This window comes from Artibeus jamaicensis, unplaced genomic scaffold (genome assembly GCF_021234435.1).
Source record: "Artibeus jamaicensis isolate MK-2021 breed Jamaican fruit bat unplaced genomic scaffold, CSHL_Jam_final scaffold_833, whole genome shotgun sequence".
NCBI classification, from domain to species: Eukaryota; Metazoa; Chordata; class Mammalia; order Chiroptera; family Phyllostomidae; genus Artibeus; species Artibeus jamaicensis.
This window is the reverse complement of record NW_026522056.1, coordinates 8,287,610-8,302,914: the sequence shown is the minus strand read 5'-3', so window position 1 is coordinate 8,302,914 and position 15,305 is coordinate 8,287,610. Positions and strand designations below refer to the sequence as shown.

Genomic DNA, 15,305 nt, shown 5'->3' with positions numbered 1-15,305 from the left:
CCAGGGCCCCTGGCTCTTGCTCTGTTGACATTCTCTCCTTTGTCACACAGCCCATATAAAAATGAAGCAGCAGCAATTTTTATTTGAGGGACCTAAACTGAAAATAGGTTTAGAACATAATTTAAAAAAATAAAACAGCAAAAGTAGCAAAAAATATATGACCTTTTTAAAAACATTTTCCTTTTTTTTCCTTTTTTCTTTGTTTTTAATATATAGCAACTGATGCCTCCCAGCCACCAGGAGCATCTTACCCAATGGGTAAATCTCTGGTAACGACCCTTTTAAAAAGACATGTAAATATATACTCAGATTTATACACTTTGTGTTTTCTTCATAGCTATGTACAAAGCCCCCAGTTTGGGGCTGGGCCCCAGGGCCTCAACTCTGCTCCCGGCCTTTGCCTCCCCACCTCTGGTGCCAGGCATTTGGTCAGCAAAGCAAATTAGTATCAGAATTAATAAGCCACTGGCACCGTATCTCTGGAGCAGAGGTCACTGTCAACCGAGGCCCAAAGCACTGACTTCGTGGCCCTGTGGCCACGGGGACGAGGCACCTGCCATCAGAACTCAAGGGCTTAGGGGGAACGGTGCAGCAGGCAAAACCCACCCGAGAAGGCTGGGTCAGCTCTCACGTGAGCGCCTGCTCAGTGCCATGGGCATACCTCGCCTCCCACTCTCCAACCCTGCAGGCAGTGCCAGGTGGCAGGGAGCGGTCTTGGTCCCACATTTGGGAGGGAACGGAGTGGCCATCAACAAGTACCTGCCTCTGCACTCCTCTCTCATAAGCAGGTTGAGAGGAGGAGGAGGGGTGAGCTCAGTGGGGTGAAGGCCTCAGGTAGGCAGCTGCCTCCTGCCAGCAGGAAGGGGGCAAAGGGGAAGGCAGTGAGTCCAGCAGGGGGCAGTGGGTGAGAGACGCAGCAGAGGATGAAGTTCGGGGAGGGACAGTGCAGGGGTGCTAGTCAGCGTCGTTTGAGTCCGCCGTTGGCAAGCTGGGCCGGGTGTCGGGGCAGACAGGGCTCCTCAGGCAGCGGCTCGTGAGAGAAGACAGAATCCTCCCCTGAGGAGCAGGTAGAGCTTCGGGTGTCGGGAAAACTGGGAGAGTACTGGTCCAGGGGCATCGACAGGTCCAGGTACTCCTGTGGCAGGAGGAACCAGAGAACAATGCGTCCCGCACTCTCCTCCCGGAGGCGGCTTCCTCCACAGAGATCTCCCCGGCTGATGACGCCGCAGGTCTGGGATGGGACAGCCTCACCTGGTTGGAGGTCAAGGCCACAATGCGGTCCAGATCTTCTACTAACTGCTTGAAGGTGGGTCTCTGAGAGGGCACCGCGTGCCAACAATCCCGCATCATCATGTACCTGCGGCAGGATTATATGGTCAGGGGAGGAAAAGCAGGCAGGGAAACCAAGAAGTTCATGGAGGAGGGAACGTGGCAGCAATGACCAGGAAGGGCTGCGTCATCGAGACAGACGCCCCTTTCTTCCTCTTCCCGTCCAACCCACTCCGCCTCCAGGGCCTAGACCTTGGGCATCTTCTCAAGCTTACAGCTCGTTGGTGCAGTTACTGGGCTTGTCCATGCGATGGCCCTCCTTCAGCAGCTTAAAAAGCTCCTCCACAGGCACACCAGGATACGGGGAGCCTCCCAGAGTGAAGATTTCCCACAGGAGCACCCCAAAAGACCACCTGTGGATGAGCACAGAGCCCGTGGGTGCCGCGGGCACAGGCTGGGCCAACCTGGAGTCCTTTCCATATTTCTTTCATTAGCATGTCAGATACTCATCCTGAACCCCCCCACCCCCACCCCCGTCCCAAGTACCAGTAATTCTCAGGGGACAATACAGCAAACAGACTGGTCTTACAACCCCCAGGAACAAAGTAAATAGCTACAGATAATGTTTCCTTTTCTCTCCGAGGTGGTGGAGACCCTCATCAGTCCATAGGAGAAGGCAGCACTCTGTCCTGCCAGACATTTTCTAACCCAAGTATCCCTGGCGACTGCAGGTGTGAAACTCACACGTCGCTCTGGTGGGTGTAGATCCGGTCGAACAGAGCCTCGGGTGCCATCCACTTCACAGGCAGTCGGCCCTGTGAGCAGCAAGGGGACGTTGGGGATGGCCCAGGGCAGGGGGCAGTGAGGGGGTAAGGAGGGTGCGTGAGGGACTGGGCTTGGGGAAGAGAACACCTGTGCAGCTCATCCTGCTGTGCACACCGAGTCTCAGGCAAAGCCACCCGCCCTGGCTCATAGCAGACACCACAGGGAAGGAGAGCCCAGCACAGCGGAGTCCTGCGCAGAGGACACGCACCTAGTGGCCTCCTCGGCACTTACATTGGTTGTCTTTTTATAGTAGTCGATGTGGTGAATGTCCCGAGCCAGGCCAAAGTCTGCAATCTTCATCACGTTGTCCTCCGTCACCAGGACATTCCTGGCGGCCAAGTCTCGGTGTATGCACTGTGGAGACAGAAGGGGAAGCCCGGGGAGGCAGATACGGGAGAGGGGGTGGGGTGCAGATGAGGGGGTGCAAGGCTCTAGGGTGAACAGCCACAGACGTGTATCGGCGGCCAGCTGTCTGTCACCCTGAACGTCAGCACTCACCCTGCAGCTGGCAGGTCAGCCCACTCACCTCCCAGGCCTTCCCCTGCTGCACCTCTCACCTCCTGTGCATTCTAGTCCCCCGCTAGGGGGCCCCTCTCCTCCTGCACCTCTCACCTCCTGCGCATTCTAGTCCCCTGCTAGGGGGCCCCTCTCCTCCTGCACCTCTCACCTCCTGCGCATTCTAGTCCCCTGCTAGGGGGCCCCTCTCCTCCTGCACCTCTCACCTCCTGCACATTCTAGTCCCCTGCTAGGGGGCCCCTCTCCTCCTGCACCTCTCACCTCCTGCACCTCTCACCTCCTGCACCTCTCACCTCCTGTGCATTCTAGTCCCCTGCTAGGGGGCCCCTCTCCTCCTGCACCTCTCACCTCCTGCACCTCTCACCTCCTGCACCTCTCCCTCCTGCACCTCTCACCTCCTGTGCATTCTAGTCCCCTGCTAGGGGGCCCCTCTCCTCCTGCACCTCTCACCTCCTGCACCTCTCACCTCCTGCACCTCTCACCTCCTGCACCTCTCACCTCCTGTGCATTCTAGTCCCCTGCTAGGGGGCCCCTCTCCTCCTGCACCTCTCACCTCCTGCACCTCTCACCTCCTGCACCTCTCACCTCCTGTGCATTCTAGTCCCCTGCTAGGGGGCCCCTCTCCTCCTGCACCTCTCACCTCCTGCACCTCTCACCTCCTGCGCATTCTAGTCCCCTGCTAGGGGGCCCCTCTCCTCCTGCACCTCTCACCTCCTGCACCTCTCACCTCCTGCACATTCTAGCCCCCACGCTAGGGGGCCCCTCTCCTCCTGCACCTCTCACCTCCTGCGCATTCTAGTCCCCCGCTAGGGGGCCCCTCTCCTCCTGCACCTCTCACCTCCTGTGCATTCTAGTCCCCTGCTAGGGGGCCCCTCTCCTCCTGCACCTCTCACCTCCTGTGCATTCTAGTCCCCTGCTAGGGGGCCCCTCTCCTCCTGCACCTCTCACCTCCTGCGCATTCTAGTCCCCTGCTAGGGGGCCCCTCTCCTCCTGCACCTCTCACCTCCTGCGCATTCTAGTCCCCCACTAGGAGGCCCCTCTCCTCCACTCCAAACCCAGCCACCCAAGCCCCTCCAGCTCCAGGCCTCTCAACAGCAAACCCTTCGTATTTGCCTCCTTTCCTCATCCTTCCAACTTTTGGCTGTGGATTTTTGCCCAGAAAGGCTGACCCTCTGTGCAGTCTGCATAGGTGTGTGCTCACGAGCCCTGCCCCCCAGGCCCGGCATAGCCACCGTGGGCTGGGGCCAAAGCCAGCCCTTACTGAGCACCAAATGCTGTACCCAACACTCTTGCACTTCATTTTACTCCCCTAACTCCCAATGGAAGTAATATTTCTTATTTTATATTTGAAGAAACAGAAAGTGGCAGAGCAGATTTGAGCCCAACCCAGTCTGACCCCAAGGCCGCGTGTAGTGACACTGGCTCTCCCGACTCTGATGTCCCCCAAGAGCCTGAGACGGCACATGTGGTCAGTGCTCAGTACGTCCACCATTCCACTGGAGGACAGAGAGTCATAAGCTGGAGTGTGAGGAGGGCTCTGTCCCCACCCAACCTCACCCAGGGGGGCCGTCGGGGGCCTCACCTTCTTGGAGGCGAGATACTCCATGCCTCGGGCCACCTGGTAGGCGCACGATACCAGGTCCTTGGAGGAGAGCTGCTCCTCCGGGTTGTGGCTGGGGTTGTAGCAGTACTCCAGCCCAGGAGGCCTCCGGGCCTGCAGGTACTCCCGTAAGTTGCCCTTGGAGGCGTACTCCACGATGACGTACAAAGGGCCTGGGGGGTGGGGGTGAGGTGGCTGTCAGGGCAGGCAGGCCGGTGCACAGGTTCTGCTTCACCTTGAGAAAACCCCATTCCCAATGGCACACTCTAACCTAACCTCCCCTTCAGGGAACCAGGGGAATTCACTGCACTGCTGAAAGGGAGCCGGGAAAATAATCCTTCCCAGCACAGTCCAGAATGTTTCTGAGCCAAGCTGGGGTTTAGAGCCCTAATCTAGACCACAATCACTACTCACCTGTTCCTATCCACACACTGTGTCTGAATCTAGGTGCCTGTATTCTCAGGTGAACACCCAAGGGCATCATTCCGGAGCAACTTCTGACCACTGCTAACCCTGCCTCTCTCCTTACCCCACTTCCCTAGCATGGCTGACCGATGCTTGGTCACCGATACCTCAGCTCAGTATCTTCTCCCTGACAGATGCTGTTATTTGAGTGGCAGGCCCAGGGCCCCATCTGAGCCCCTCCCCCAGGGGGGCGGGAGAGCCGGCCTGGCTTAGTGCCCACCATCCTGCGTGCAGGCCCCCAGCAGGTTTATGATGTTCTTGTGCTTCCCGATCATCTTCATCATCTCCATTTCTGAGATCAGGTCCGACAGGTCTTTCTCTGTTGCATCCGCTGTGCACACAAAGGAGAGAAGGGGTTGAGACCCACGTACTTTGGAAGAGAGAGTGACAGGAGAAAGGCTTAAAGGACAGGGGACAAGGTGAGGTGTGTGCCCGAGGAGTCCCCTTTCTCCTGGACTGGCTCCTCTGCTCCCCTGCCTCCTCCCTCTCACGACCGCTGTGGCTGGAGTACTCGGTGATGACTGGGGCAGAAGATCTGGTAAGGAACATCAGCTAGCAGTGGAATGATCCCAAGGTCAGGGCTATGTCAGGGTGCAGAGTGTCCCCTCCCCTCCCAGGCAACCCTGGGCAGGCTGTGTAAGCAGGTGTGGGCAAGGATAGAGCACCAGAGAGGTGGTCCATTTGGCCTGAGGCCCACAGTTTGCTCAGCAAGGGAAGGGATCATTTGTACCAGAGCGGACACGTCACTTACACTTCAACATCTTCACGGCCACTTTGGTCACACGGTTGGGTTTGTCCTTGTCCAGGCCAATGGCCTCCGCCAGCACGACCTGCCCAAAGCAGCCCTCTCCCAGGGGTTTGCCTAAAACCAGTCTTTTGGGGGAGACAAAGGGTGGTATAAGATGGGGCTGGTCAAGTGCAAACCGTGAATAGGACACCCCATCTCCACCTCTCCATATTCCACCCAACTGTGAGCAGAAAGTGGACATGATTATTTCTGGATACACCTGGTGCACCGTCACTCCCTCGAAGCTCTTGGCACGCACAACCCCCACCGCCAGGATAATGAGCAGGGGCTTCCTCTCGAGCTGAGGGTGCTACCTGTCTCGGGGCAGCTCCCAGCGAGGATCTTCGGGAAGCTCATATTCGGAGACCCCGGCCAGCATGGGGGTTCCGCTGGAGGAGAGACGTGAGGGTCGAACGAGCAGTACCCCGGAGTTCATGGACGCGCTGGAATCAGCCGACACCTACAGAGAAGTGTGAGGTCACCCTTCTAGCAAGGCGCGGGGGAGTGGAGCCAATTCCTCCAATGCCTCATCAGGGCTTTTGGCCCGAGGCAGAGGTACGGGTCTGTTACCTGACATCCCTCCCCCAGCACAGAATGGCAGAACAAGCAGAAGAGGTCAGAAGACCCAAGTTCTGAAACAGACTTCTTTTTGCCACCAACTAGCCTTACTGGGCTCGGTATACTCACTTTTCACACGAACACACCATAAGTACCTCTTCCAAACTGACAAAAACAACCATTGCAACAACAGCTCTCTCTCTCGTCCTGATTCTTTGTGAAAACCCTGCCTCTCATTATGAATTCCTAACTCCCAAAGTATCTCCCAGAATTGGCCCAGTTCTGTGTGAACGTTCCCCCCTCTCCCAGCCTTCACCTTCTGCTCATTTCCTTGGAGGAGGAGAGTGTGGGCACACGGGAGAGAGGGCATCTTGGGACCCAATTCAGGTCCTCCTCTCTACTCTGTATATTTGCACATCTAACTGGCAACTGGGGATAGTTCAAAGGTGCAATATCCAATCCACATTCGCCCCAGCTAGGACCTTCTCTCAATCCAGGTACCAGGTGAGCAGGGGACTGCAGTTAGGGTACGGTGTGCATATGAAATTCATGGGGTAGAGAACCCAGCGCTGGAGCATGTGGGTCAGGACATTCCACTACCCCTGGCCCCGGTGCCAGAAAGCAAAGTAGGTTGGGGACAGTGGAGAAGCAGGGAGTTAGGGGTTCCTGCAGAAGCCCTAGGGGCACGGGAAAGAAGGGATGCAGAGCGTGCAAATCCCCTATCTACTTTCTGTTACCTGTCTGCGCAGAGGGATGCTCTTGGCCAGCTTGTGCACGGCCATCTGGCTGTGGAAGTCGCTCTTCTTGGTGCCACTCTTCATCTTGTAGATGATGACAGACCCCACCATGCAGGAGATGAGGAAGGCCCCCGTGCAGTAGATGATGATCTCCAGGTACAGGGGGGAGGTCATCACTGCAGGCCTCTCTTCCAGGGCTGAGTCAGTGCGAACAGGGTGTCAGCAAGCTTGGGGGCCCAGCCCCCGGGGTTCCCTAGCTGCTCACTCCGTAAGTAAAACACCCGTCTCCTTTCCTCTGGGAATCTCGAGGGCAGAGAAGACTCCTAGCCAATACTGGCACGGAGCAGACCAGGCTGATCTTTGAGGCTTGCTGATCCTGACCCGAACTCTCCACGAGGCATGGGATAGAACTTGCTACACGTGGCCCATCCTCATAAATTCAGGAGCCCTCCTTGCTCAGCTAAGCTGTGGGAGGAGACAGTACCAGGTACCCTGCAAGGGACAGCTGAGAACTCCCTTCTCCTGGGTGCCTGTCTCGGCCTGCCCACGGAGACACGTGGTCCTTGTCCACAGTGCTTTGGCCCAGCATGCACATGCTGACCACACGGGGACAGATCAGCTGTCTTACGTCTGATGGGCTGAGGGCGGGGAGGGCAGCTTGTTTACTTCTGGAGGCCACAGCGCCAGGCACACAATGGCACTTGCAGGAGGACGACCAATGAGGGCGCGATGAGGCAAGGGCGTGTCCGTGTCCTGACTTCGTATCTCACCTTTCACCCATGTCGTCTGTACCGGGTCAGACGTGTAAATATTTACACCTAGCCAAACCGCAGGCAAGACTGACTAAACTTCCAAAAGTGTCTGTCTGTGCTGCTCCAGGTGAAAAATGCTAACTTTGCTGCAGTTCTTTAAGACTGCTTCCCACAGGCCCTAACTCCTAACACTGAAGAAGGCACTGGTGGGCGCAGGGGGGAACGGATGTTTTATTCTGTTCTCCCACCTTCCACTAAGAGTCCACCCCGTTCCCACAGAAGCCCGTCCATTCAGCCCACGGTTCCCGTCTCCATTGGAGAATGCCTGGGCTCATGCCCAGCACGGCCAGTGAACACGCCTCCCCACCAGCACGAAGGTCCCTCCTCCTTCCACAGCCTCCCTCCCAACCCTCCCCTTCGAAATCCCCCGGCCAGCCACAGAGGCGAGCTCCCTGGAGACCTCCCCCAAGGGGCACCAGGGATGACCCTGATGGAGCCCCAAGAGAATCTGGGGTTTTGACAAAGAGACTGCGGATAATAGAGAGAGGTGCTTCTGTTTTTCTCTTCCCCCGGTGTTGAGAAACAAAGGCAACGAGTGGGAGCACACACAGACAGAGACGGCGACAACGACAAAAACAACGCTTCTCTGCCTCCAGCAGGGGCGTGACCAGACCCTGTTAGGCAAGCAGGGCAGGTGAAGACAGAGAAGAAGAGAGGGCAGTCTCAGCAAGAACAGGACCAGCACAGCACCCAGACCCACGTGCAGGACCCTCAGAGAGGCAGCAACAACCAGCTCCAGCCCTGCAGTCACCAGCCCACCACCCTGAACAGGCCACGGCTCCTTCCTTCCCAGCGCAACACACAGACCTCCCTTCTTGGGAGAGGAGATATGTCAGTAGCCGAGGAGGATAAATGGGCGCCAGCCCCCTGCGGCTAGGCTTTGGTTATGAAGCTCAAGTCCACGAGTCTGAGTAGAACCTCTCCTGAGATCAGAGGACGGCCGTACAGGAGGGTGGGTTAGCATTGCTAGCAAGTAGCAAGCCCCTCTTTACAGAGTGCCTACACTCAATTAGAGAAGGAGGGGGACCCTTTCTGAGACTCTGGGGGCTGTGAAAAATAGGACCAGATATGCCGGGGACAGCTGCTGGACCCAGGGACGGAAGGAGCCTGCCCTGGAGGAGAGCCCAGCTCCAGGTTGAATCCAGATCTCATGCATGCATTGCATTGGCCCAGGGGAGAGCCAGATGCAGGCGTGCCGGCGGGAGGCCTGTGTTCCTGCAAACGAGGAAAGCTCCTGCGTGAACCTTGAGGAGCTGACCCTCGAGGTTGGGCAAACTGCTGGAGCTGTCCACTGGCCCAGGAAGCCCATTCCTCAACTTCTCCTGGCTCTGTGTCTCCCCCAGCCCCGCAATGCATGCTCCCCCCGTGCCCCTGGCGAGGGCAGGACATCGAGAGGAGAGGTGCAGTGTATACCTTCCAGAACGGTCAACCATGCAGAGTGATGGGAGAGTCCGATAGAGTTACCCGCCAAGCACGTATACTCCCCCGCGTCCTCAAAGGAGACATTCCTTAAGTGAAGCACTTCCATCTCTTTGTCGGTGGTATTAACTCCGGCCGTCTAGAAGAGACAATGGAAGCAAAATGGACAAGCACAGGACATGAGACCTCTAAGAGACACACAGGAAGGGAGGAAGAAAGAAAGGGGAGGGAATGACCAGAGGGAGAGATGCTCCCCAGCGTCTCCTTTGCAACAACGAACAGACAAAACCACCAGGCAGCGAGACCTGTTAGAGGAAGAGAGTGAGGCCCTGAGGCAGGAACGCCGGCAGACCTAGACGACGGGGGCTGGTTACGACCCTTCACCAGACGCTGGCAGCCCCTGGCCCATCCAAGCATGCGGGCGGCGGGCAGCATGGAGAAATGGGGCCCGGCGGGCGGGGGGGCTGTTTGGTTTCAGGTAGAGAAAGTCAGAGGGCACACACAGGAGGGATGGAAGGGTGCTGCACTCTCTCTCTCTCACATACACACATGCACACACACACACACACACATGCACGCACAGCTTGAGGATGGTGGTTTGCAAGGGAATGCCCGGTCCCTTCTCATGCCCACCACTCAAACCTGCAGTGCGCACCAACATGATGCAGCAAAACTGTCCGCCTGAATGTGCACACAGCCAAGGAACACACAGAAGGCACAGAGGGAGCAGACACCAACACAGTACCAAACCAAACCAGCCTCCCAGGCCGGGTATTTTTCCATGGCTCTGGGCACTAGAAATACAGCAGGATAACAGGGAGAGTTGGGTGCTGGCTTCCCCACCTGCCCCAGCCGTTCGGGGCCGAACTCTAACTCCCAGCACAGGGCCCCGTCCGTCTTCCCATTACCTTTTGCCTCAGGTCTGGTGACAGTGAGCCACGCAGACTGGTTAGCTTCACCAATATAATTGGAAACCTTACACACATACTCCCCGCTCTGGGCCTCTGTCACATTGAACAGGGTCAGCACTTCCGCATCCGAGCTATTAATCCCCGAATGCTGGAACAAACCAACGACACGCCAGTCAGTTGGGCAAACACTGAGATGTGGCCATCCTTCGCTCCCTTGTAACGTGAAGGCAGGGAGCTGAGCCAATAGAGACGTTAAGTGAGATTTATCATTCTTCCCTTTTTAGGGGGATAAGATAATTTGTCTTCGAAAGTCCAAAGTATTTGACTGCAAAATAAACTTAAAAAAAAAAATCACTGCCCCCCAATCAAATGCTGTTTGTGTTCAACCCAGTCCTGTGGGACCAGGGCAGGGATTGGCCAGAGGCTGTGTCCAAGGCCACGGCCCCATTTCCTACACCGCAGTCTCAGCACCAGTAGGGAAGGGAAGGGACGGCCAGTAAATCTTTGGGACAGCCAAGCCAGGGGAGGATGGGGTCTAACTCTGGGACGAGGAGGTAAACCACTTTCCCAGCTTCTGGTGACTTCCTGTTGCAAGATCCACTGGAGAATTAGGCAATTACCTTCCCTGGATTAATGGAGCATTCAGGGACAAGCAAATGTCTGGGAGTGAGAGGAAAAAGGAAGAAAATGCCATTACTGCTAATACTGCTTAGAACTGACCCTTGGCATTTGCTTTTCCACCTCCGCCTAAGCCAAGCCCTTATCATTCATTCATTCGCCCCACTTGCCAGAAGAACGAGACTTGGAAACAGGGCCGAGACTGGGAAACGTTTGCTGGAGAGGCTTGGGTCCTGGGCCACGGGAAAGCAGGAGTCCAAATGCCTTCCCTGGGGAGCTGGCCCAAAGGTCTGAGCAAAGTCACTCTTAAAGCTCTTTAGAAACCAGTAATACCCACCTCCCTCCCATCACAGCTCCATTCTGTGACCTGTCACTAGCCCTGGGGAATGTGGCTTAGGTCCCTGTCTAATCGGAGCACGTGTGCCTGACCACAGCCACCTGGGTCCCAGGGAACACCGGTCTCCTTCCCAGCACCCAGTCCACAGAGACTGGGCTCAAGATTACCTTCAGGATCTGGACATACGGCAGGTTGTCCGGACCGATCTTACTCCCGTTCACCTCAATGTGCTTTAGCCACTGGATGTGGGGCTGTGGGTCACTGTACACCTTACACATGAACTCCACATTGCTGCCCAGGGCCACTGTCTTGTTGGCAGGCAACCCTGCCTGCAGGATGGGCCGGTGAGGGGACCGTTCTGTGGAGGGAGACGAGAGGTTTGTCAGGCCCTGCCACGGCCCACTCCTGGCTGGAATGGTGACAGAAAACATCCCAGAGACCATGAAGAGACGCACACCCCCCTCGGCTTTGCCCCAGCACCTCTGCTGAGCTCCTGGCGCCTGAGCTAGGAAAGGGCCACCCTCCTGTCCGGCCCTCCCTACAGGCATAAGAAGTCTCTCTCGCCTTACGGAAGAACCCTGTAATTTGCCACACCCTCAGACCTCAGCACAGCCTGCTTTTCCTTAACTAAAATTAGAGTCACTTAGACTCGTGTTGTTCAAAGCGTGGTCCAAGAAAAGCAGCCCAGCATCACCTAGGAACTTGTTACAAATGCCAAATTGCAGACCCTACCCCAGACCTCCTGGAGCAGAAGCTTCTTTTTAGACCATGTTCTGAAAACTAGGGCAGAATGCTGACTGTGAAACTCTTTCCCTAAGATCCCTAGAATGAAATTCAGAATGTTGAGAGGGAACGGGCTGCAGTAACAATCCTTGGGTCTCGGGCGATGCCCCGGGATCGGCACGGGCCTCGAGTTCTGCCGTAACTACGTGCCTGTCCTCCCTGAGCGAGGTTTGATCTTCTGCACGGTGGGAATAATGATGCCTGCCTTGCAGGGGTGCCAGGAGAACTGCAGGTGATGTGTTTAAAGTGCTTAGCATACTGTTGACATTCATGAAGCAAGAGCTATTATGCTGAATTTAACATCACTATTCTAGTCACCTCTCCAGGAGAGAGACTATCAACAGTACCTTTCACTTTCCAGTGAGTCACAGCACTATCTGATCCTCTCAACTCTATTTACAGTGAAGTGAGGCACAAAAGAGGAAAGTGATCCACTTAAAGCAACAGGGCCGGAAAGTGCCTCCAGCCTCCTGGCTGTATCCCTAATGATACCTGGGCCCAGGGCTATTCTCTCAACACCCCCTACTCTCCTTCCTCTAAACTGCCATTCCAGGTTGCCATTTGCATTCTTACCCACAACATCCAGCTGGTAGGTGTGGTTAATGCTGCCGTACTCGTTTTCCACAATGCAGGTGTAGTTGCCCTTATCAGAAGGCACCACGGAGTCCATTATGATGCTCCAGGTGGCATAACGAACCTGAGGGAGACATGCCAAAGGGCTCCACTGAGGGCTTGGAGGGAATGCAGGCAGGAGCCACACAGCAGCACTGGGGCCCTGCGGCACCTACCCTCCAATCTGGGCGCAGCACACACGCCCCAGGTAGCACCGGGAAACAAGACAAGGTGCGATTTGCCCACCCCCAGCCTATTCACACCCTGAAAGAACACAGCAGGCAAACTGGGTGTGAGGAACTCTGGGCATCTGCCCACAACAGCCAAGGCCACCGTGATTGGGACAACTGTGCCTTCTGCACTCTCCCAGCTGCCCCGGGAACTTTCCGAACTCCGCACCCAGTGTGAGCTGCTCCTGTGCTGGATCCGCTGCTGCCTGCCCTTGCTGTCCCCTGTGAAAAACCACCTCCTCCAGCCCACTCAGCGGTCAGAACTGCCCTCGAGGCCCCTCTGAATCTAGAGCGAAGCACTGATCGCAGCCTGCTTTTTAGGACAGTGCTCACGGGCATCTGCCCTCCCATAGGTCTGAAGTGCTTTGCAGCGGGAGTGCTGTCTCGTACCTCCGACAGCACAGCACCTCCCACAGCAAGTGTTGGCTGAGTGAACTCCAAGTGTCCCCCTAAGTTTTCTGAGCTCCTCTGCTGTTCTTAACAAGATTAATAAGAAAAGGGCGGCTAAGGGAGATGGGACAGAACCAGGGACTGTAAGGATGATGAGAGCATCTAACAAAGAGATTCTAATGAAGTTCTTTCTACACTGTAAATGGGTAAAGAACACAAACAATTTACAGAACAGGAAACAGAAACTGTTTACTCACATAAGAAAATGCTAAGTGTAAATAAGCAAAACAACACACAAGAGACCAACGAGATATTTTCACATATCAAATTTGTTGGCAAAGGTATAATAAACTTATTTTCATATTTTGTTTTGGCAGAGTGAATTTTCTTTTTAAGAAAGTAATTGTTGGTTGGGGGTATTTGGGGAAAAGGTGAAGGGATTAAGCAAAACAAACAAAACAAAACAACTCACAGGCACAGACAAGAGTCTGGTCATTTCCAGAGGGAAAGAGGAAGGTGGGGGGGGGAGGAAAAAGATGGTAAAGGGGGGATAAACGGTGATGGAGGGAGACTTGGCGGATGAATACCCAATACAATATACAGAGGATGTATTATAGAATTTACACCTAAAACCTATATAATTTTATTAACCAGTGTCACCCCAATAAATAAAAAACTAATTAAAAAGAAAGTAATTGTTACTGCAATAAAATTTAAAAATAAAACTACACCCAACTTATTACCCGTATTATTCTCCATTAAAGCAAATCTCACAGTAAAATGTCATGTCTTCCCATTGCCCTTGAACTCTCTCTTGCCTGTTACACTTTCTGGAAAGATGTGTTCAAGAAATGTTCACAAATAAGTAAGTGAGTGAACAAATAAAGTTTACCTAACTACCAGGAAACAAGTAACCCAATAATATGCATCAAGGACTTAAAAACACTCATACTTTGTTCCAGTAACTTCACTTCCAGCAATCTGTCCTCAAAAAGGACATTTAAACATCCTGACAAAGATTTAAGTACAAAGATACTCACTGTGATATTAATTATAATATTGAAAAACTAGAAAACAACTAATAGCACAAAGTAGTTCATCACATTATGGGACATTTTAATAATGGAATATTACACAGCTCTGAAAAAATCTTTAAAACACATGGCGAAAGACTCATGTTGTAACGTTAACATGTGCCAAGAGACTACCTAAGCGATATAATTAACTATCTAGAAACCATATACATAGGAAAAAGACTCAAACACTCAATTTTATTTGCCCCCTTTTTATTTGAATTTTCCTAAAATGTATTACTTCTGTATTGGAAAGCATTACTTGAAACAAGTAAACACATATCACAAGGATTTCCTAAGTCTCTTCCTGTTCCTCTACTCCCACTTTCCTATACACACACACACATACCTTGTAGCCTCCAATTCGGTGGTCAGGTTTGAACTCTTTGCCATTTTTCAGCCAGCGCAGCGTGGGGTTAGGAGTCCCACTGGAAGGGCATTTGAACTTCACTGTCTTGGCAGCAGGCACTGCGTGCAGTTTCTTCTCCATCTTTTCTGGGGACGTCCAGTATGGAGCCACGGCTGCCCAGGAAAAGCCAAGAAAGACAGGCAGGAAGCTGGTCAGGCTCAGGAGCCAGGGCCCAGGCCAGGACCTGGAGGCGCCCCACGCACCTGCCCCACACCTGTAAGCAACGCCTGCACTGCTTAGGATGCCCAAGGGGTCCCGCTGCCAAGTATCATCACCCCGTGTGCCTGCTCCTCCAACCGTCCTCCAGTCCCCTGAGATCCCCCTTCCCACCCAAACCCGATGGCCAGACCCAAAGGGCAGTAAGGTAGGAAACAGTGTCTCACGCATACGGTTTGGTTTGGTGTTATCTGTTTCTTTCTCCTCTGAAGAGGAGTCATCATCGTCATCGTCGTCCTCTGAGGAGGGGAGAGCATCTATGAGAAGGAGAAGGGGCGCTGAGGTCCCTCTAAGGGAGGAGCCGCTCCCACATTTCCACCCATATCAATGGCCCCTACACATAAAGGCCAGTCCTGTTATAGATGACCACAGACACCTTCCCCAGACTGAGTCCCAGGCCCACTCTTCCCTTAGTGACTGTCTCTCAGCGGGACAGAAACGGTTCATTAAGAACTGCACGCTCTATGCCTGCCCCCTGCCTTCCCCAACCTGATGCACTGCCCCTCTCTGCCCAGAGCTCTTACACTTCACCAGGGCAGCACGCCCTCTTTAATTCAATACACCTGCGTTCAGAGGCTCGCCCCACTGATCGCACCCCTAGATGTGCGGGTCTCAGAACTAGCACCAGGGAACCTGTGTGCTCCTTCGCCTGCTAGCCATTGGGAAATTCAGACAGATCTTGACATGCTGAGGCCAGAAGTGATTTCCAAATCCATGAGCTGAATGACCTAGAGTCAG

At 54.4% G+C, this 15,305-nt stretch overlaps 1 protein-coding gene across 13 annotated transcripts in view; it reads right to left on the bottom strand.

The window, feature by feature from the left end:
- Positions 1-56: 56 nt before the first annotated feature.
- The window catches only part of FGFR1 (fibroblast growth factor receptor 1), a 47,629-nt gene continuing 32,380 nt past the window's right edge, over positions 57-15,305 (bottom strand). For 5 of the 13 annotated variants that reach the window (XM_037166965.2, XM_037166956.2, XM_037166959.2 and 2 more), the window contains 15 exons: positions 14,735-14,824; positions 14,292-14,464; positions 12,211-12,334; positions 11,022-11,212; positions 8,983-9,127; positions 6,752-6,954; positions 5,777-5,922; positions 5,427-5,548; positions 4,896-5,006; positions 4,193-4,383; positions 2,326-2,448; positions 2,014-2,084; positions 1,545-1,682; positions 1,252-1,357; positions 57-1,135 (listed from right to left, as the gene is read on the bottom strand). In XM_037166965.2, the coding sequence (XP_037022860.1) occupies positions 959-1,135; positions 1,252-1,357; positions 1,545-1,682; positions 2,014-2,084; positions 2,326-2,448; positions 4,193-4,383; positions 4,896-5,006; positions 5,427-5,548; positions 5,777-5,922; positions 6,752-6,954; positions 8,983-9,127; positions 11,022-11,212; positions 12,211-12,334; positions 14,292-14,464; positions 14,735-14,824 (2,111 nt within the window). In that variant the 3' untranslated portion in view covers positions 57-958. The remainder of the gene's footprint in view (positions 1,136-1,251; positions 1,358-1,544; positions 1,683-2,013; positions 2,085-2,325; positions 2,449-4,192; positions 4,384-4,895; positions 5,007-5,426; positions 5,549-5,776; positions 5,923-6,751; positions 6,955-8,982; positions 9,128-11,021; positions 11,213-12,210; positions 12,335-14,291; positions 14,465-14,734; positions 14,825-15,305) is intronic. The other 8 variants (XM_037166966.2, XM_037166960.2, XM_037166962.2 and 5 more) reach the window with 3 other exon arrangements.